Here is a 21,208-nt window from a genome sequence, read left to right as displayed (position 1 = left end):
TATACAAGAGGCTACCCTAATACCAAACTGGGCACAAAGCCCGTTTATGGAGACAATACGGAACAGAATATTCTTTTTGACCATGTCAATGAGATGTGTACCAGTGTGAAGGTCAGATTTGGTAGGTTGCATTTTTCAATAAAATGTACGGTGGTGGTCCTACACCACATACCATTTTTTTTTATCACTGAGGACAACAAGGGCGTTTTTCTCGTCACCAAAGGTGACGCTAATTATGTATAAGGGAAAAAATTTCTCCCCAAGACAAACAACTAAGATGCAATTAAATCCAGCGAGGTTAAGCTTTAGCTCACACTTTGCCAACAATTAAAGCAAGCGAGACTTTTCCTCGCACTCACTCAAGACCCATAAACTGGGCTCTGGCCAACTAAAATAAAGGTAAGAAAGTTTCTGGAATATGAAGAAGCAAGACTTTTGTTACATTTGCACTCACACGAGATAATTAAATGAAGCTTTGATCTTCCCCCCACCATGCCCCAGCCCAAAAATAACAACAACACGCAAGATTTTTTTTCTCGCAGTAAATGTTATAGAGAAACAACAATTAGATTTTAAATGAGCGGGGCTTTGTTGCCTCTAGATGTACAACTAAGATGACAGTTAATGAGACTTTGCTCGCATTCAAGTTTTAGGCAAATAAGCAATACTTTTGCTCAATAAGCAAGACTTTTGCTCGCGCATTAAACTTTTAGACCATTATACGAGAGCGAGATTTTTTTGTTAATCATTCAAAAGCCTTTATTTTTAGCAACGTGGTACCATAAGTGGTACTTATTAAATTATTTATTTAATTATTTACAGAGCAATGTATGGGCACGTTGCACAGAAATGCAAATTATTTCATTCATACTGAGATTTACAGTTAGAATTGATCTGTTGAAAACCCGGTTCGGAAATTCTCGCAGCCAATGACAACAGCGAAACGACTTTCTCACACGTGAGAAACACGTTTCTTCCAATCAGAAAGCGGCTGTCAAAACGCATCAACATTTTCAATGAACGTGGTAGCTTTGTCGATGGCGCTAGCTTTTTCACTACTTGAAAGTACACTACGCAGTACATTTGTGGACGAGTTTAAAACGTTCTCATTAACAACTATGGCTGAATGTTCTGGTAGAACAATCTGGTGTGGTGCCAAGTGGTCTTGTGTGGCTTGCGTGCGTTTGAGAGAAGTCAATTACAACAGGAGCGTTGAATGAACAGGCTTTAAAGAATAAGGAAAAATGGAGATCCTACATCGTTCTGACGCTTCTAAGCAATCATTCCGGACATAAAAACAAAGCAATTCAAAATCCGTACATTCGATTTGCTCCAATCTTTCCTGGAGCACACACCATAACACTGGCAGTTGAATAGTTTGTCAGATGCGGGCGACATTTTCAGCACGAGCTTTGAAATTGCGAAGAGATTCGATTGAACGAGTCGATCGACCAGTTGACGTGAAAGTTCCACAACACGGGCAAATTACGCGCAGGATAAGGCGAACATCCGGCGCCTTTACAAATAACGGGACTCGACGGCCAAGAAAAGGATACCCCGACAGAAAAAGTTTGCCCATTCAGGTTGGAGATTGGGCACGAGGCCAATCCCCCATCCCGTAAAAAATTAGCGATAAGGGAAACCAATAATTCTCCAAAAATAAGTGAAAAGAAATGCCCGCTCACTTTCCCTATTGGGGTAAATGGAGCAGCTAATGACTAAGACAAAATACAATTTAGACAGCACTTGGTACAACTTGCATTTATTCCTATTTGATTTACAACTCTTTTACCTGTTACAGTTTCCGAGTTTTCAAAATAAAGGATACTGGATTTAATGGCCATGTAAACAAACAAGTAAAAATCGATCAGGAACGACCACACTTGCATTTAATTTCAACACACGTTTACAGGAAATACGCAACTGCAAAGCAAGTTTAGTCTGTGACTTCTTCAGTTGGTTGCCATGTAAGAGTTGAATCTGAGATGACTTCATGAACCACGCATGAAAAATACCTTGATATCAGGTTTCAAACAATGTTAACCTAGTTTCATTTTTTTTAATTTTATAGCAAATTATGTAATAATTTCTAACTAAAGGTTTAAAATATATACACAAAGATTAAGACATGCAACTAAACTACATCAGGTTTCAATGAAAGTAAAATTTTCAAATGTAAATGAATGTGTATGGTATATCGGGTCATGAAAATGTTCTGTAATTTTATTGCTCATCTTTCTTTTTAAGCATTTATTATTTTTATTTTTTCTTTAAGTGTTTTTTTTATATAACTAAAGATTTTTAATAAATACATCAAGATTGAGACAAGCAATTGAACTACACAAGGTTTCAATGAACATAAAACCCTGCACATGTAAATGTGCATGCCGGCATGGGGTCATTGAAATGTTGTGTAATCTAATTGCTCATCTTCTCTTAACGTATTTATTTATATAAATAATTATTTTTTATCATAGTTATCAATGTTTCTGTTGGTTATTTAATTAAAATAGCTGTTGTCATTTGGAAGCTGGTAACAAGATTAACTTTTAATGCATAGTGGCATAAAGTCATCCCTGATTCAAATCTAGAAGAGGTCATCTGTGGCCAAAACTGGATGTATAGTCACATCATTGTATTATGTAAATGTGTGTTGAAAGTAAATGCAATTGAGATCTTTCCTAATCGAGACACCGTTTAGTTATGCTTTCTGTTCATTTCAATTCTCCTTACTAATTTCCATACATTTCTTTTAATGTGTGTTCTGAGAATTTGGTGTTTTATCAAGACAGTTTTCTCTCGTTGATGATTGTCTTTGTTCTCATCACTTGACTGATGGACAGTGGACAAACAATGTAAGGAGAAACCAGCAGTTGATCACTTCATCTTCTCAGTCATGTTCATCAGTAGAAATCATGCATGTCTGACTCTGAGACAGAGTATATCCAACTGACTACATCCCTGTTCTTTTGCAATCTCCACTGCATGCCATTTTTGTTTGAGTGTGGTTGGTTGTACTGCATTAAGTGTTGGTGGAAGTTATACATTGGCCTTCTTCTAAGGACTTTGTTTGACATGCACTGCACGATAGAGCCTGCACAGCAAGATGAAAAAGCTATAGATTTGCAAGCAAACGATCCATAAATACAAGAACTTTCTCTGTGGAAATGTACTGACTTACCAACAAGAGCGACTACCTAAATGAGGTTACCCTTTACATAAATAACTTATAACATTAGAAAATACAAAGACCTAACCTTAGCTATGGCTCATTTCTAAAAGTTTTTTCCCTTATAAGCACCAGCCCAGATATAAACCCCCCGTCCCACCCCCTCTTCCAATACTGCTCCAAATATTAAAATAAATTTGAACCTCAACCTGAAAAAATAAGCTTACTCCTATTTTTATGCCCATCCCAAACTGGTTAAGAAGTTGTACATGCTAAGGGATTTAATAAGTGGAAGATTACAGTGTACTTGTCAATCACAGGTTATCCCCAAGTATTTTTCTCTGCAGTTTGGTCTTTCTTGCATCCTTGGATCACGAGAGGCAATTTCAAATTAGTGTCTTGCCCAGCAGATCTTTCAATCGAAAGTCTTGCACACTTATCACCATTTGCAGACTGCACCTCCATTATCAGTACCTTCAAGCTCTTCAAATAATAATTGCATTGTACAAATTACTCACATACCTGGAGATTTGTAGATTGTCAAATACTCCACATACACCATCGCACAACTGATTGAAACTGTCTGACTTAAATGATGGTAATGCTACAAAAAATTTCAAAATGATTATTTTTTACTAAGTCACTGGGTATTTGTAATAACACGAGATAAAGTTTATTTTTGTGCCCTTTTCTTGGTGATTTGAAACGTGCGAAAGCTCTTGCATGAGTTTAAATTTTTGCACTAGTATACAGAATACAAATATTTACACAAGACGTGCAACTTTGACATCAAGAAATCCAGTACCACATTTGGAATGTAGCCCAGAAAAAACAAATTTCCTAAACTCGCTTTCATGGGAGATCTTGGCCCTTGAAAGAACAGTCTTCAAACTTCAGTGTGGCCTATTTTGAGAGTGATCAGCTTGCATCGTTGTACGTTTAAACAAACTGGAATATCAAATAAAGTGATACATTTGTCGATTTCCGATTATCTGTACCCCCAGCTGGGACAATAATTGTCCCATAAATTATAATATGTATTTTTTCTGGGTGATCATTGAAGAATTTTGAAGTTTTGCAGAATACCTTCAAGCACTTTAAATAATAATTACTATACATTGTACAAATTACTTACATACCTGGAGATGTGTCAATTATCAGGTACTCCAGATCACCCCATTGCACATGTGATAGAAACTGTTTGACTTAAGATTGCTGCTACAAATAATAATAATTATAATTGTTACTAAGGTCAGTGGTGAATGGTAAAATAGAGACAGTGTAATATCTTTTCTGGGTGACCAAGAGTTTAAAAGAGTTTAAAGCCTTGCAAAAGAAATCCAGATTTTATGGGTAGTTCGTCGTGCGTCGGGCGTCCGAGTCTGACAAGTCAAGTCAATTATTTTATGCTGTTTCAACGAAATGGCATCTCAGTTGATCTGGCGTGTATGCCAAGTAAACTGCAAAACTCTTATTCCTCTGAATTTCAACAAAGCAGGCAATTTGATTTCACACATTTACTCGTTCACCTACTCAATCTAAGTTTCTGCAAGTGATACAATGTACATTTTATTTATTTTTACCAATGAATGACTGCAATTTCTTTTTGTTTCACGAAATCCACAAGAATTAACCCCACAGAGAAAACAAGAATCTTCAGTTAAAAATGAAGACTTGAACTGTAGTTTCTTATATAGAAGTATTAAGTTAATTGATAACAGATGATCTAGCTAGAGTACCTGTCTCAGCTGTTCTCCTCATCTTTTTCTTTTAAGCCGACAAGAAGCTGTGAATCCTTACAATAGAGTTGTAAAAAAGAAAAGATGAAAACAAAATATGAATGACATGATATAGCAGAACAAGGAAATGGGAATGAACACGCCGCTATCATGCATGTTCCTTGGCAAACATTTAGGCTTAAAGGTAAAGCATATATTTGTATTTTCAGGCCACTTCATAGAATTGTTCAGTAGACACACAAATTTGTGCACTAGACTTGAAAGCAAAAAATAGTGCGTTTTTTTAAGTAATTTCAATGTCACATGTCAAGTGTCAGTTGGTCACAAGACACGACCCAGCCATGACCCAACCACCCATTTGATTAAGCTCCACCCAACAGCACATAAAATGAATTTGCGAAAAAAGACAACCCTAATCGTGCTGTAATTTAGACAGCAATGTCAATTAGTGAGGTCAAGTATGGTAAATCACCAACATGGGAGATGATTTTGAAAATTCAGATTAAAAATATTTGTCAGATTCTATATAATCGCTTATTCTTTAGCTTAACTCAACATGTAATAATTCCAACTCACATTCTTTATATTAATACGTTTTATTAAAACTCCCGATCTTCTTTCTCGTGGAAAACTGACACGGCCGTTAAGCATCAGCACCTAGAGAAGTTAGAGAAATTCGTGTAATTCCAACTCCTCACTTCTACTATCAATGCCTATTTTCTTTGTCACTGAGGTAATTTCAATACTTCATAATAGCAACAATAGGAAAAATTCATTATCTAATTATTCCTGGCAACAAGTTTACGCAATTAAGGTTTGCTAGACATAATATCACAAAAGACAATCAGTGGAAAACAAAACAGAACAAAACCTAGACATGCCTTATTTGAAACTACTACCAAAGGAACACAATCTAGCTAGACGACTAATCGTCAATGCGCGCAAGCTCCTGACTACTTGTAGCTTGGACAAGAACTAGACAATTTCATTGTGGCACTATTTTTTAACTGAAACCCGTAGCTATCCCGGTTGAACACGGAGTTCCTTTTTATAAAAAATGGGTTAAGTCTGTGTGTGGCCCATACAGCCGGAGCTTATCCTGGTTTCCGTAGCATTAAGCGACTAGGAGTATTGCTACTCCCCCCTGGATGGCATGCTAGTCCATCGCAGGGTTACCCCTAGCAGTAAATTCGCCAGTACCCGTTTATACACCTGGGTGGAGAGAGGCACTGCGAGAGTAAAGTGTCTTACCAAAGAGAACAACGCAGCGCCCTGACCAGGCCTCGAACCCGGGCCGTTCGACTCAGAGTCAACCCGCTAACCATTAGGCCACCACGAAAACTTACCCGTCACTTTCCTCAGCTGTCTCATCAGCTCTTTCCTTTCTACTCAGCACGGTAAGCTGTTCTTCTTCACTGTCGGACATGTTGTTAGGAGAACGAGGAATAATTTAATTTTGGCGGGACACACCCTAGACACTTCCCTGAAGTGGTCACTTTCCAATCCAAGGGGTTCCTAGGGGGTGGTGAATGGGAAATAATCAGAAACACCTTACAAAAGCGACGTAATCCCTCCCAGCCCACTAGAAAAAGAAAAAAAGAAAAACATGCAAACCTAAAAAAAATTAAGGATTTCAGCTATATAAATCTCATTCCGGTCCATTCCGGTTCATTCTGTTCCGTTCCGGTGTTTAGTAACGCCCGAACATTGAGCTGTGATATTTCTTTTCCCTCCACATAATCATCCTTGGTATATACTTGGCTCACCCAGGTCAACATCCAGTATCTAAACCTGGAAGATCAAATTAAAAAAAAAAGCAGATTGACCATTAATAACATATTCAGATGTTTTGCTGTAATAACAATTTCCTAAAGACACTTGTCTCCAATTTTACAGATGACAGATGGATATACTGTTTATGTTAATTAATTAGCAAAACGAAACACAATGAGTTACAAGAAAAGACACAAACTCAGACAGATCTTAAGCAAATCGAAGGGCAATCGAAATGAGTAACAAAACATATAACATATTATAGCAAGAAAAGTACGCTAAAGCACACAGAAACTTACCACATAATGTAACAGCATTAATGCGCACAACAAACCTAAAAAATACAACAGAGTATAACAAGATAAAAGCGAAACAGAAACGTGAGAAATACATCATAATATAACAAGATTAGCGCGCAATAGCAGCAAGAAAAATGCAACATAATAGGACAAGATATGCGCGCAATAACAACCAGAATAATATAACATAATATAACAATATTAGCGCGCAATAGGAACAAGAAAAATACAACATAATATAACCAGATATTTGCGCAATAACAACAAGAATAATACAACACAATATAGCACGTTGAGAGCACATTAGCAACCAGAATAATATAACATAATATAGCAAGAAAAGTACGCAAAAGCACACAGAAACTTACCACATAATGTAACAGCATTAATGCGCACCACAAACCTAAAAAATACAACAGAGTATAACAAGATAAAAGCGAAACAGAAACGTGAGAAATACATCATAATATAACAAGATTAGCGCGCAATAGCAGCAAGAAAAATGCAACATAATAGGACAAGATATGCGCGCAATAACAACCAGAATAATATAACATAATATAACAAGATTAGTGCGCAATAGGAACAAGAAAAATACATACTAGTTATGCAACGCTTTCGAGTGGTATACTATGGAATATCCTGCGAGTCACTTGTATTTTCTCGGTATACACACGAGCCTTTAGGCGAGTGTGTATACGAAGAAAATACAAGTGACATGTGGGATATTCCATAGTATACGACGAGAAAGTGTTGTGTAACTATTTTATACCATGCCATAGAAAATACGCTCACTAAATTTCATCGAGAATAAGATCGCAGCGCACGATGGGAAGGTTGGGTTGAATACCGTCGAATATACAACGGCTTTCCTGTATTCTGATTGGCTGTATTTTCTATGGCATGGTATAAAACATAATATAACCAGATATGTGCGCAATAACAACCAGAATAATATAACATAACATAACAAGATTAGCGCGCAATAGGAACAAGAAAATACAACACAATATAACCAGATATGTGCGCAATAACAACCAGAATAATACAACACAATATAGGAAGATGAGAGCACATTAGCAACCAGAATAATATAACATATTATAGCAAGAAAAGTACGCTAAAGCACACAGAAACTTACCACATAATGTAACAGCATTAATGCGCACCACAAACCTAAAACATACAACAGAGTATAACAAGATAAAAGCGAAACAGAAACGTAAAATACATCATAATATAACAAGATTAGCGCGCAATAGCAGCAAGAAAAATGCAACATAATATAACAAGATATGTGCGCAATAACAACCAGAATAATATAACATAATATAACAAGATTAGTGCGCAATGGGAACAACAAAATACAACATAACATAACCAGATATGTGCGCAATAACAACCAGAATAATACAACACAATATAGGAAGATGAGAGCACATTAGCAACCAAAATAATATAACATAATATAGAAAGAAAAGCACCTAAAAGCACACAGAAACTTACCACATAATGTAACAGCATTAATGTGCGCCAGACACCTAAAAACACAACAGCGTATAATAAGATAAACGCGCAACAAAAACGTAAAAAAAGCATCATAATATAAAAAAGATTAGCGCGCAATAGCAACACGGGAAATGCAACATGATATAACAAGATATGTGCGCAATAACAACCAGAATAATATAACATAATATAACAAGATTAGTGCGCAATAGGAACAAGAAAAATAAAACATAATATAACCAGATATGTGCGCAATAACAACCAGAATAATATAACATAACATAACAAGATTAGCGCGCAATAGGAACAAGAAAAATACAACATACTATAACCAGATATGTGCGCAATAACAACCAGAATAATACAACACAATATAGGAAGATGAGAGCACATTAGCAACCAGAATAATATAACATATTATAGCAACAAAAGCACACAGAAACTTGCCACATAATGTAACAGCATTAATGCGCACCACAAACCTAAAAAGTACAACATAGTATAACAAGATTAAAGCGAAACAGAAACGTGAAAAATACATCATAATATAACAAGTTTAGCGCGCAATTGCAGCACGAAAAATGCAACATAATAGAACAAGATATGCGCGCAATAACAACCAGAATAATATAACATAATAAAACAAGATTAGCGCGCAATAGGAACAAGAAAAATACAACACAATACAACCAGATATGTGCGCAATAATAACCAGAATAATATAACATAATATGACAAGATTAGCGCGCAATAGGAACACAAAAAATACAATATAATATAACCAGATATGTGCGCAATAACAACCAGAATAATACAACATGATATAAAAAGATGAGAGCGCAATTTCAACCAGAATAATATAACATAATATAGCAAGAAAAGAACGCAAAAGCACACAGAAACTTACCACATAATGTAACAGCATTAATGTGCGCCAGACACCTAAAACACACAAACGCGTATAATAAGATAAACGCGCAACAGAAACGTGAAAAATGCATCATAATATAACAAGATTAGCTCGCAATAGCAGCAAGAAAAATGCAACATAATAGAACAAGATATGCGCGCAATAACAACCAGAATAATTCAACATAATATAGGAAGATGAGAGCGCAATTTCAACCAGAATAATATAACATAATATAGCAAGAACAGCACGCAAAAGCACACAGAAAGTTACCACATAATGTAACAGCATTAATGTGCGCCAGACACCTAAAAAACACAACGGCGTATAATAAGATAACGCGCAACAGAAACGTGAAAAATGCATCATAATATAAAAAAGATTAGCGCACAATAGGAACAAGAAAAATACAACACAATACAACCAGATATGTGCGCAATAATAACCAGAATAATATAACATAATATGACAAGATTAGCGCGCAATAGGAACACAAAAAATACAACATAATATAACCAGATATGTGCGCAATAACAACCAGAATAATACAACATGATATAGGAAGATGAGAGCGCAATTTCAACCAGAATAATATAACATAATATAGCAAGAAAAGAACGCAAAAGCACACAGAAACTTACCACATAATGTAACAGCATTAATGTGCGCCAGACACCTAAAACACACAACAGCGTATAATTAGATAAACGCGCAACAGAAACGTGAAAAATGCATCATAATATAACAAGATTAGCGCGCAATAGCAGCAAGAAAAATGCAACATAATAGAACAAGATATGCGCGCAATAACAACCAGAATAATTCAACATAATATAGGAAGATGAGAGCGCAATTTCAACCAGAATAATATAACATAATATAGCAAGAACAGCACGCAAAAGCACACAGAAAGTTACCACATAATGTAACAGCATTAATGTGCGCCAGACACCTAAAAAACACAACGGCGTATAATAAGATAAACGCGCAACAGAAACGTGAAAAATGCATCATAATATAAAAAAGATTAGCGCACAATAGCAACACGAAAAATGCAACATAATATAACAAGATATGTGCGCAATAACAACCAGAATAATATAACATAATATAACAATATAAGCGCGCAATAGGAACAAGAAAAATACAACATAATATAACCAGATATGTGCGCAATAACAACCAGAATAACACAACACAATATAGGAAGATGAGAGCACATTAGCAACCAGAACAATATAACATATTATAGCAACAAAAGCACACAGAAACTTAACACATAATGTAACAGCATTAATACGCACCACAAACCTAAAAAGTAAACATAGTATAACAAGATAAAAGCGAAACAGAAACGTGAGAAATACATCATAATATAACAAGTGTAGCGCGCAATTGCAGCAAGAAAAATGCAACATAATAGAACAAGATATGCGCGCAATAACAACCAGAATAATATAACATAATATAACAAGATTAGCGCGCAATAGGAACAAGAAAAATACAACATAATACAACCAGATATGTGCGCAATAATAACCAGAATAATATAACATAATATGACAAGATTAGCGCGCAATAGGAACACAAAAAATACAACATAATATAACCAGATATGTGCGCAATAACAACCAGAATAATACAACATGATATAGGAAGATGAGAGCGCAATTTCAACCAGAATAATATAACATAATATAGCAAGAAAAGAACGCAAAAGCACACAGAAACTTACCACATAATGTAACAGCATTAATGTGCGCCAGACACCTAAAAAACACAACGGCGTATTATAAGATAAACGCGCAACAGAAACGTGAAAAATGCATCATAATATAACAAGATTAGCGCGCAATAGCAGCAAGAAAAATGCAACATAATAGAACAAGATATGCGCGCAATAACAACCAGAATAATATAACAAGATATGTGCGCAATAACAACCAGAATAATATAACATAATATAACAAGATTAGCGCACAATAGGAACAAGAAAAATACAACATAATATAACCAGATATGTGTGCAATAACATCCAGAATAATACAACATAATATAAGAAGATGAGAGAGCAATATCAACCAGAATAATATAACATAATATACCAATAAAAGTACGCAAAAGCACACAGAAACTTGCCACATAATGTAACAGCATTAATGTGCACCAAAACCTTAAAAAGAAAACAGAGTATAACAAGATAAAAGCGCAACAGAAACGTAAAAAAAAACATCGTAATATAACAAGATGAGTGCGCAATAGCAGCAAGAAAAATGCAACATAATAGAACAAGATATGCGCGCAATAACAACCAGAATAATATGACATAATATAACAAGATTAGTGCGCAATAGCAACGAGAATAATATGACATAATGTAACAAGTGTGCAATAGCAAACAGAATAATACAAAAAATATAACAAGATGAGGTCGCAATAGCAACCAGAATAATATAACAAGATAAGTGCGCGATAGCAAACAGAAACTTACCACATAATATAACAGGATTAATGTGCACCAGACACCTGAAAAATACGACCTAGTATAACAAGATAATTGCGCAACAGAAACGGCCTATTAAGGTTGCTCGACCCAGTTTTTTTCTAGCGATACTATCAACTTTGAAACCTTCATACTTAAAGGGATTAATGTCAATGACATATCTACTATATCACATGGATTGCACATAGACTAAACTGCAATATGATATAAATTTTTGGGGGATCGGAATGAATATCACGTGACAATGACGTCACACAGGTTTTTGTTTTGAATCGAATTTTAACCCTTAACTGCATTTTCTCTCAAGATCCTCCACGTTACGTTTACCTTGGGTGTTTGCCTTCAGCTCTGCGGAGTTTCATCGAAATCTACAAGAGGAATTTTGAAATATCTTGGAATTTGTTTTCAGATGGTATAATTTATGCGTAAAATAAAGACAAGACTTCATAGAAAGAAAGTTGCTTTTTTTACGTTTAATGAGAGGCTTTAGCCCTCATTCCTGCTTATCCGATATCCAAACCGCAAGAAGAAGGTAGACTTGCGCGATTTCGAAAAATATGAAATATATGAATCATAGTGAAGCTCAATGTTTAGCTCTATTTACCAATTTTACGCCTACTTTCGTAAAAAACGCGATTATTTCAAAACTTGTCGATGAATTTTCCCCAAAATCTTTCAGGGTGGCAATTGATCAGTACACTACACAATCCCTGAATTTCGTGCTCATTGAAAAACTTCTAATGTTGTCTAACATAAACGCAAAATTGAGTAAATATTGAAGCAATCTCGTAGTTTTGAATAATTTTGTGTTCTGGGATTTCCTACCCTGTGTAGGACAACACCCCCTATTTAAGACCCCATATTTAAGATTTTTATTTGTATCGTAGGAAACCTAAAAATATAATGATCCACTTTTATTAACAATTGCCATGTTAGTTCACTGAAACTGTTAACGAGCGTCTTGGCTGCGGCCAGATGTCTAGGATGGAAATGGATTGCAGCTAGAAACGTTGAGGCTAAATCTCAAGTTGTTTCCGTGCGTCTTAAATTAAATCGATATTTATAGTCGTATTTGATTTCTTTTCGCATGTTAAGGTTGTATCTTCCTTTTTGGAGTTGAATTGAGTTGGCTACCACTAATTTAAGAGCAGTTTGGACCGAAAATCTGTGAATTCCTCGTGACAAAAACACTATACATAGGATATTCAGAGAAGCTTGAAAAAACGAACAAGCCCTGAAAAAAGTCATGGCTTTTTTACCTTGTTGTCTGTGGTATTGTTCCGCAGTTTTCGTAGCCTTCTGTTTCTTTCTTTTCTAGTACGCTCAAACCTGAGAAATGAAGACCCAGTTATTAAACAGCCATAGTTGCCGAAACTGTTTAAGTTCAAAGCCCCTTTGTCCATTTTAATTCGGCGTTGTACCTACCTCATCTCCCTGTCTTCTAAAGCCGTCAGTCTGAATCCAGTAACTCATAAAGTTGGCTTGTCGCTAGCTTCTTTGTCGCCAAGATGTACGCTCAACTCATGCACATTTTCGTCTTCTGGTGTATTTGGCTTAACTAATTCAAATAAACAAAATTGTGAAGAAAAAAAGAATTAGCATAAACTAACATGTCTGCTCCAATCAAGTGACCGTGCCTATAGCAACGCACGAGAAAAATTCGGAAGATGGAGAAGAAGCATTCATTACATAGCATGCTCATTTTGGTATTTTCCATAACTCTCCGCCGGGAATTATCACTAATCTTTTCAAAATATTTATCTCCGAGTTCATGAATTGCAGGCTACCATCACTTTTCTGTGGATAGCGTTGTTCGCTTTGCCAAAACCATTTGATAGTGCTTTATATGGTGAATAACGCTATTCATCCTCTGAAAATCTTGGTGTTTGTGCTCTATCGGCATTGCTATTTTAAAGTCGGTAACTCTTAAGAAAAAAGTTGACACAGAAAGAAAACAATGAGTCCAATAGTTTTCTTATTTGCACTTCAAGATTGCGCATTGTTTCACCTGCATAGTGTCTCCGCATGAGCATTCTGAGACTTGTGAAGGTTTTCGCCCTTGAGACTGAATAGACTTTTAGTTTGCCTAATTTGCCGAAAAAATTATAAAAATATATTTAAAATTAGTGAAAGCGTTCATAAAATTTATTGCTTCAAATTGCTTTATGTTGCCAATATTATACTTATTTTTAGCGATTTTAGGGAGTTGGACAAAAATCCCTTTTATTTTGTGCAAAATTTGTCTATAGCTCAAATTTATACTCGCTAAAGTGCCCCAAAATCTCGAATTAAGCCGATCTTCAATTTGAATGGGCGAACTTCGACTTGTCTCCGTGGCGCAATCGGTTAGCGCGTTTGGCTGTTAACTGAAAGGTGGTGGTGGTTCAAGCCCAGCCGGAACGATTTTCTTTCCATAACAATGTTATAACAAATGTGATTTAAAATCAAGTCACTCGAAATTTTTTTGAATTTTGATCAAGAACAGGAGCCATGATCGGGGACGGAGACCGTAAGCGCGAAATTGAGGTTGTTCCCATGATATGGGACAATTTTGCTATTTTTGGAACAAATTGCGCCATCTTCGACGTCATAAACTGCGGGTTCTCGCTTGGATCCGCTCGGATGTAACCGGAGTTGCGTGTTCAGTGTCACGTGAGTCGCGAAACCATTCGAGTCTGCACGAAAAGTTGAGAACGAAAAAGAAGGCAAAACTTCAAATTTTGTATGGACAATATCGTATACTGAGCTGTGCAACTGCCATGTCAAACTAAATTCATCTCCTTGATGTAAAGCACAAGATTAACTACCGTTGCAACTTCTGGAGAAGTTTTCTGAGATGAAGTTCGCGATATAAGCATTATTTGGATTACTCCCGGCATAGTCAATCGAACGTTCGAAAATCGAACACAATCTAACTCAATCGAACTCAATCCGTGGATTGCGTTCGATTGAAATCGGCAATCGAACGAAATCGAACACCAGACTTTCAGTGAGTTCGATTTCCGAACAAATCGAATTCAATCGAACAAATCGAACTCAATCGAACTCAATCCATCTGATTGTGTTCGATTGAGTTCGGAAACCGAACTCAATCGAACACAATTAAATGGATTGCGTTCGATTGGCTCTGGTAAACCAATACAAAGCAAGCCCATCAAAGCAGGTTTTTCTCGTGCTTTTTTAAAATTTATTTAATAACAGAAACCCCATTTATAATCTGCCCAAGAGAACAAAACAGAACAGAACAGAATAAAGCTATCATTATTCCCTCGGGTGTATTCCGAAATTGTTGTACCCTTTCCTTTATAGCTAACTTACAATTGCGGCAAGACAACTCGAAGGGTTCCTTTATGCAAAAATACAAGTAAATTACTAACTTCGACACAGGCAACGGCATACAGTACAGTGTAGATGGATGATTATGAAAATATCTTACTTACGATATACACGATTTTCTCAAATTCATCTTGGACGATTAACAGTGACCAAGAGAGTAAGAGGTGAATGAGCGTCAGTATATTGGATGTATGGGAGCATCTTATAATTACTGCCATGATAGAAAGGATAAACAGTTAATGCAACACGTTGAACAGTAAAATTATTTTTCCCCTCAGGTCAAAATCAAAGTAAATGATCACTCAGATGTTCGTGTACATTTATTTCTTGAGTGTCAAGAGTTGTCTTACCCCGCGAAGGTGACCTACATGTAATTGTCTGCGCTCGTTTACAATTCGGAATGCACGGCCTTTCTCGCCTATTTTCTTTCAAACCTTGAAAACTTCGCCATCCTTTACGTCAAAGCGCATCTGAAGCCATTTCTGGGCTGCGGCATTTCTTCGTTTACGAAAAACACGTGCGCTACACTCCCGGCTGAAGTAACTCGAGCTTCCAAGATCTGGTTATGGATTTTGAACGCCAGTTTTACACAAATCACGAGTTCGAAAATCGAACTTTCGATTGGGTTCGATTGATTTTTTTTCTTTTCGGTGAGTTCGATTTCGTTCGATTGCCGAACTCAATCGAACTCAATCCATGAATTGAGTTCGATTGAATTCGATTGAGTTCGATTGAAATTTAGTTCGATTGGGTTCGATTGACTATGCCGGGATTACTCGAAGCCATCGCGGTTTTATCGATACTCCACAGCATCGCCAAAAACGAAAATCGTTATTATACACTGACAACAGAAGCAACTTGGCTGTGTCTTATTCTGTGGAAATAATTTCGTATTTGCCGGGAGAGCTTGCAACGCAGATCGAGACGAAAATACAATCCTGGTATGACTGTAAAAAAGCTTACTTACGGATGTACTTGACCTTGATAATAACTTAATCCCGGTTATAAATCGCGGTTATAATAAAGCTTTTTATATTAATTTGCCCTGGTTTTTTACATGTCGAAGTGTCACAGGCATTTGATTTGCAAAAAATGTCCTCAAAACAGTGTCTTTGTGCTTATCTCTGCTATCGACACGGGTTTCGGTTTGTCTTGCGGAAAGTCAGGCATTTATTTGATTTGAGCATGTGGTCATATTTAGAGAAGTATATACCTCAACCTTTTTGTCAAAAAATTATAATTTCATCTACGATTAAAGAGTTGTTTTGCATTTAATCGGGGATCAGAAGTCACAAAACTTTTTATTTTAGAACTGATTAATTTTGATATTTTATAATTGCAAAAATAAACCATTTATATTAAGTTCATTTTTACTCTGATCTTGCACTTAGGCCATCCCAAGTCGATCTCGCTGAGAATGTTAGAACAATCGTTAATGCCCTTGGCACGGAACAGCCTTTGAAAACCTAGTATTGATGTTAATTAAAGACAAGGACATCACATCATACTAGTTGTTGTTAGATCTTTGTTAATAAAACAAGATCGTGGCCTTGTAAATTAAAGTACTTGCCTCTTTGACTAGTGAATCTGGAATTTTTTTCCTTTTTAAATTTCGAAAAAAATGGGTCGGTCGGGCGATGGGAAACGAAACAATTTATTGGGATGGCCTAAATAGCTTTACTGTACTGCTTTACTTACTGTCGAGATATGTAGAAAACATTCGCCTGCGGCTCATGTTTTCTACATTTCCCTCGTGTTCTCAAATGCCCGTCGTGTTTTATGACAGTATAAAACATGGCTTGGGCTTCTTTATTCTTTAATTTTAAAATAACTCAGATTCTACGCGCGATTAGATTGGTCAAAGACCTATGTACTATTGTACCGGTGAAGTCCCGCTTCTGTCCCGACATGGCCGCACTACGCTCGATTAAGCATAAGGACGAAAAATTAACGTTAGTTCAATGTATTCCTTTGGTCTATATTATGGTTAAAACGTAGGATATGTGATTATCGTAAAATTTACTGTGGGTGGATCACAAAATTGAATTTTCCTGCCCAGCACAGTTGAGCAAAGGAACTAGAGAAAAAAAAGAAAACGCAGAGACAAACACTGACTGAGTGAGAAGTGACAGAATAAACAGGTCCGCTTTCACTGGACCGGAAAAATATGATTATGGTTCCATTCAACATTAACTTGGAAATGTTTTTTGAAAGGAATTAAAACTGATCAAATTTGTCGCGATGAACTAGAATTATTTTGATTGCAGAGCCTCTTACTGAGTTCTTGTACGCGCTTAAATTATATCTTCAGTTTTACGTGCTTTAATTCTGTTATTCGGCGAAAACGAAAGAATACGGAAAAGATAAATTCAAAACAAATTTCTAAAGCACTGTTTGTAGAACTAACCTTTATTCTCGATACCTTCGTCAGTCCGTGAAGTTTGTAAACTTGCAAAGTTTTCGTGCAGTCTTTTACCTGCTTTTACTTTAGCGGTGAATGACTCCGTCCAAAAAATTTGCTAGATTTCCACGTCAAAGAACTTTAACATCGTTGAATACATTTTATACCGTGACAGTTTGCCTTTTTCCTTTCCTTTCTAATGACTTTCATAGCTTTAAAGCGAGGGTTTCACAGTAATGCGCATGCGTGAGGTGACAGCTTCCAGAATAAGTCATACGGGTCAACACTAAATTCAAAGTAGCGATCGTTTGTTAAATCCAAATGAATCCGTCGTTAAACATTGTCATCTGTGGTTCCGCTTAGACAAACTGAAGTCAGCTATTTCTCAAGTACCCGAGAGTGATGTTCTGTCAACTGATTGAGGCATTTGGGCAACGAAAAAGCCATTTAACATACGGAGTCTTGTAAGCGACATCACGATCGACCGGCGATGGGACGTTCTCAAGAGTACTTGGCGATCGAAAAGATAAACAGATCAATCTGGTGTGGTGCTGAACGGTCTTGTGTGGCTTACAGAAGGATTTATCATTTAGAAATTCATAATTGTAGAATGTGCGGGTTCTTATGAACATTGTTTTGATGCGTTTGAATAAAATTTATAGGTGTGATGTGACCGTGGACGCGATAAGATACAAACGAGCGATCACACAGATTGTTTGCTCACTGCATAAAGATCACAAGGTTCTCTTGCAAAACAAAATACAGCGGTAGATTGTTGATACCATTTAGAAAATATCTACAAGGAGTTACAACTATTTTGGATCGCGGCATAAGCTAAGAAATCTCATGTCCACATCGACGTTTTCGCGATTGTATTCCTGCATCTCAAAATTGAATTCGAACGTACGTTTCAGTCAAATTATCCGATTTATCTTCACAGCAACTTCATGCGAGTGAGAGAATTCTATCATAACAGAAGCGTTGAATGTACAAGCTTTAAAGTATAAGGAAAACTGAACTTTCTCGTTATACGCTTTTTATCAATCATTCCAGACATATAAACAAAGCAATGCGGAGGTATCTTGTCGTCTAGCTCGCCGCGTGATTGCAAGGAAAATCATTCGATTTGCTTTCATCTTTCCAGTTGTCTTTCCTTGAGCACACACCATAACACTGATTTGCCAGATGCTGGCGACATTTTCAGCATGAGCTTTGAAATTGTGAAGAGAGTTGATTTGAACGAGTCAGATGAGTCAATCGATCAGCTTTCACGAAAATTCCATGACACGGACAAAATACGCGCAGGATTTGCATATTGACATATCGCTTCCGATTGGTCTGTAAACAATAGAAGTGATTTTGCTTGCGTCATAACTTTTACATGCGCAATACCGTGAAAATGTCCCTTTAAAAGAACTTTAAAATGTTTTTGTCACGTCGATTTGTGGATTTTGTGTGTGGAGCTGAACCTGTAATTTATTCTATCGGCCGCGTCACTCGATGAACTTGTTGAGAATAAAACATAAAACAGATTCCTATTTCTTTAAAAAACGTTCTCTAAAGTTATTTCATAAAAGCAATAAACCACACTTTCTAGGGCTTTACTGGCGTAATAAAGCCACTTGGGGTGTTGGGAGAACACCCGAAAAGCTTGTAAATCACTCGCCTGACAGCTCGTTATTTACAAATCTGGAAAAATCTCTGTATTTATAAAATAAACAAATTACTGCATGGAAAGTGCTTTGTACGGTGTTTACGCACTCGTTGTTTTGTATCAGAAATCTCACTCGTTCGCTCTCGCTCACTTGTTCGATTTTTGATACGTCAACAACTCGTGCGTAAACACCGTACGCGCGAACTTTCCATGGAGTAATCTATATTTTCTCGACTCTTGAAAATCCACACCAAAAACAAAACTGTAGGGTTATCAAAAGTCTTTCAGAGATACTTCATGCCAAATGTTAGACTGAAAGGTGTAATGTTCGAGCCGTAGAATTATTTAATGGTACTTAATTATTTTAATTTTGTTTGTGTAATGTACTTATTAATTTGCGTATTTCTATATTTGCGTATTTATTTATTTACTTGCTTACTAACTTCTGACTGACTCAGGATATAACACAGGTTGCTCACAGTTCAAAGAACTCAGCGACAATTTTGGAAGTGATTTTTTAAAACCTCACAGGTCAGTTATCACAACTTTCAACTTCTAATTTTGTAGGATTTTATATGGCCTCTTTTTACAAATTAATTAATTTACCTAACATTACATTACTCTTTCAATTTTTCATTCAGTTTTGTCACGTATATCATAAATAAGACTTTGGGTTAGATAACAATTGAATGACTGAGTCAGTACTTGAAGCTCGTCACTGAGTTCTTTAAAAATTTAATCTACCATATATCTACGAGACTGTGTACACTTGTATGCTGTTAATTTGGTCTGTTTCACCGCGACAAGCCCTACATCCAAAAACATTAGATATCTTATATAATGCTTCCCTGTATTCCTCGTTAAGATATCCATACAGTGCCCAGTTTATTGCAGAGCTGACGAAGATTAGCCATTTCGCAACACTACCGAAATAAAATCGATTTGGTAGTTTCTCTTCAAAAGCGCCGTCAAGAGCATGGAAGACAAGAAATGGTAAAAAAGTGATGGCGAAAACGCCGACAAGAATACCTAATGTTTTTGCTGATTTTCTCTCCAGGAATAAAAAATTATTTCCTCTCTCGGCCCAAGGGCGAGTTGCGGCGATTCGTCTTGCTTGTTGACGCGATATTTGAAAGATCTTGGCATTCGTCAAAAGGCAAATTAAAAATGGTACAAGAAGATTAAATACCATTAACAAAATCGACTTTGTTAAGGGAGCAGACAACTCAGTGCACTCCAGTGGGTTGGGTTGTGTCCAAATGAAATAACTTCCAAGCCCGCTGAAAAATGCAAACGACCAAAGAAGGACTAGGGATGCCACAACGGCAGTTGAAATATCGCTACGATACCTTAAAGGACGAGAAATGGCTAAGAAACGATCAACGCTAATGGCACACAAGTTACAAACTGATGCGCTACCAAGAGCGACAGACGCCGAGTTCCAAAAGTGGCACGCGGTTTCTCCAAGTGGCCAGTACGGGTAATGCAACAAACGGACAACTTCTAGAGGCATTACAAGTAGAGCCAGTAAAATGTCGGAGGTCGCAAGGCTCAGGAAAAGTGCGTTGGTACGCGTCCTCAAGTGGCGATTCAAGAAAAACGCAGCGTAAACGGTAGCATCACCAAAGACCGTCAGAAGAATAAGAAGACATATGATACATTGCCCTGAAGTTACAAAAACGACAGAATTTATAGAGTCGTTGAGTGGCAAGGATATGGAAGTTTCTTTGGAAGGCAGATTTGCGTCCAGTTGAATCATAATTCTGGCTGCTTTGATCTCCAATTCTGAACCAGTTTCTCCGAATGGTAAGGCGGCTCGTGTCGCTTCTTTACGCCTTTTTGCCGTCTTTTGTTGCTGACAGTGACTTCGTCGGTGATTAATAATCTAGCCACCAAAACGTAATAAAAGAAATAT

The 21,208-nt window shown here is 36.6% G+C and overlaps 1 protein-coding gene and 1 long non-coding RNA gene across 6 annotated transcripts; both read right to left on the bottom strand.

The window, feature by feature from the left end:
* Window positions 1-1,746: 1,746 nt before the first annotated feature.
* LOC144634722 (uncharacterized) lies at window positions 1,747-11,291 on the bottom strand. Of its 5 annotated transcripts, XR_013567242.1 has the most exons (13): window positions 11,135-11,291; window positions 10,317-10,351; window positions 10,041-10,075; window positions 9,673-9,707; window positions 9,397-9,431; window positions 8,487-8,521; window positions 8,122-8,156; window positions 7,349-7,383; window positions 5,485-5,565; window positions 4,909-4,964; window positions 4,309-4,387; window positions 3,692-3,773; window positions 1,747-3,094 (listed from the first exon to the last, which is right to left on the bottom strand). It is a non-coding gene; the product is annotated as an uncharacterized LOC144634722 (long non-coding RNA). The 5 variants fall into 5 exon arrangements; XR_013567244.1 differs by lacking the exons at window positions 10,317-10,351; window positions 11,135-11,291 and having other exon boundaries at window positions 10,037-10,305; XR_013567243.1 differs by lacking the exons at window positions 9,397-9,431; window positions 10,317-10,351; window positions 11,135-11,291 and having other exon boundaries at window positions 10,041-10,305.
* Window positions 11,292-19,840: 8,549 nt separating this feature from the next.
* On the bottom strand, window positions 19,841-21,081 carry LOC144634639 (histamine H2 receptor-like). The gene has a single exon (XM_078493657.1). It carries the CDS (start codon window positions 21,050-21,052, stop codon window positions 20,045-20,047), a length of 1,008 nt encoding a protein of 335 aa, XP_078349783.1. The 5' UTR covers window positions 21,053-21,081; the 3' UTR covers window positions 19,841-20,044.
* Between the last annotated feature and the right edge of the window lie 127 nt (window positions 21,082-21,208).

This window comes from Oculina patagonica, chromosome 13 (genome assembly GCF_052425735.1).
Source record: "Oculina patagonica isolate OP01 chromosome 13, crgOcupat, whole genome shotgun sequence".
NCBI lineage: Eukaryota > Metazoa > Cnidaria > Anthozoa > Scleractinia > Oculinidae > Oculina > Oculina patagonica.
The sequence above is the reverse complement of the archived record's forward strand: the minus strand, read 5'-3'. Positions and strand labels throughout refer to the sequence as shown.

Bases quoted from the DNA above. Each gene is read 5' to 3' on its own strand.
- LOC144634639 (XM_078493657.1), bottom strand. From the start codon at position 21,052: ATGATTCAACTGGACGCAAATCTGCCTTCCAAAGAAACTTCCATATCC.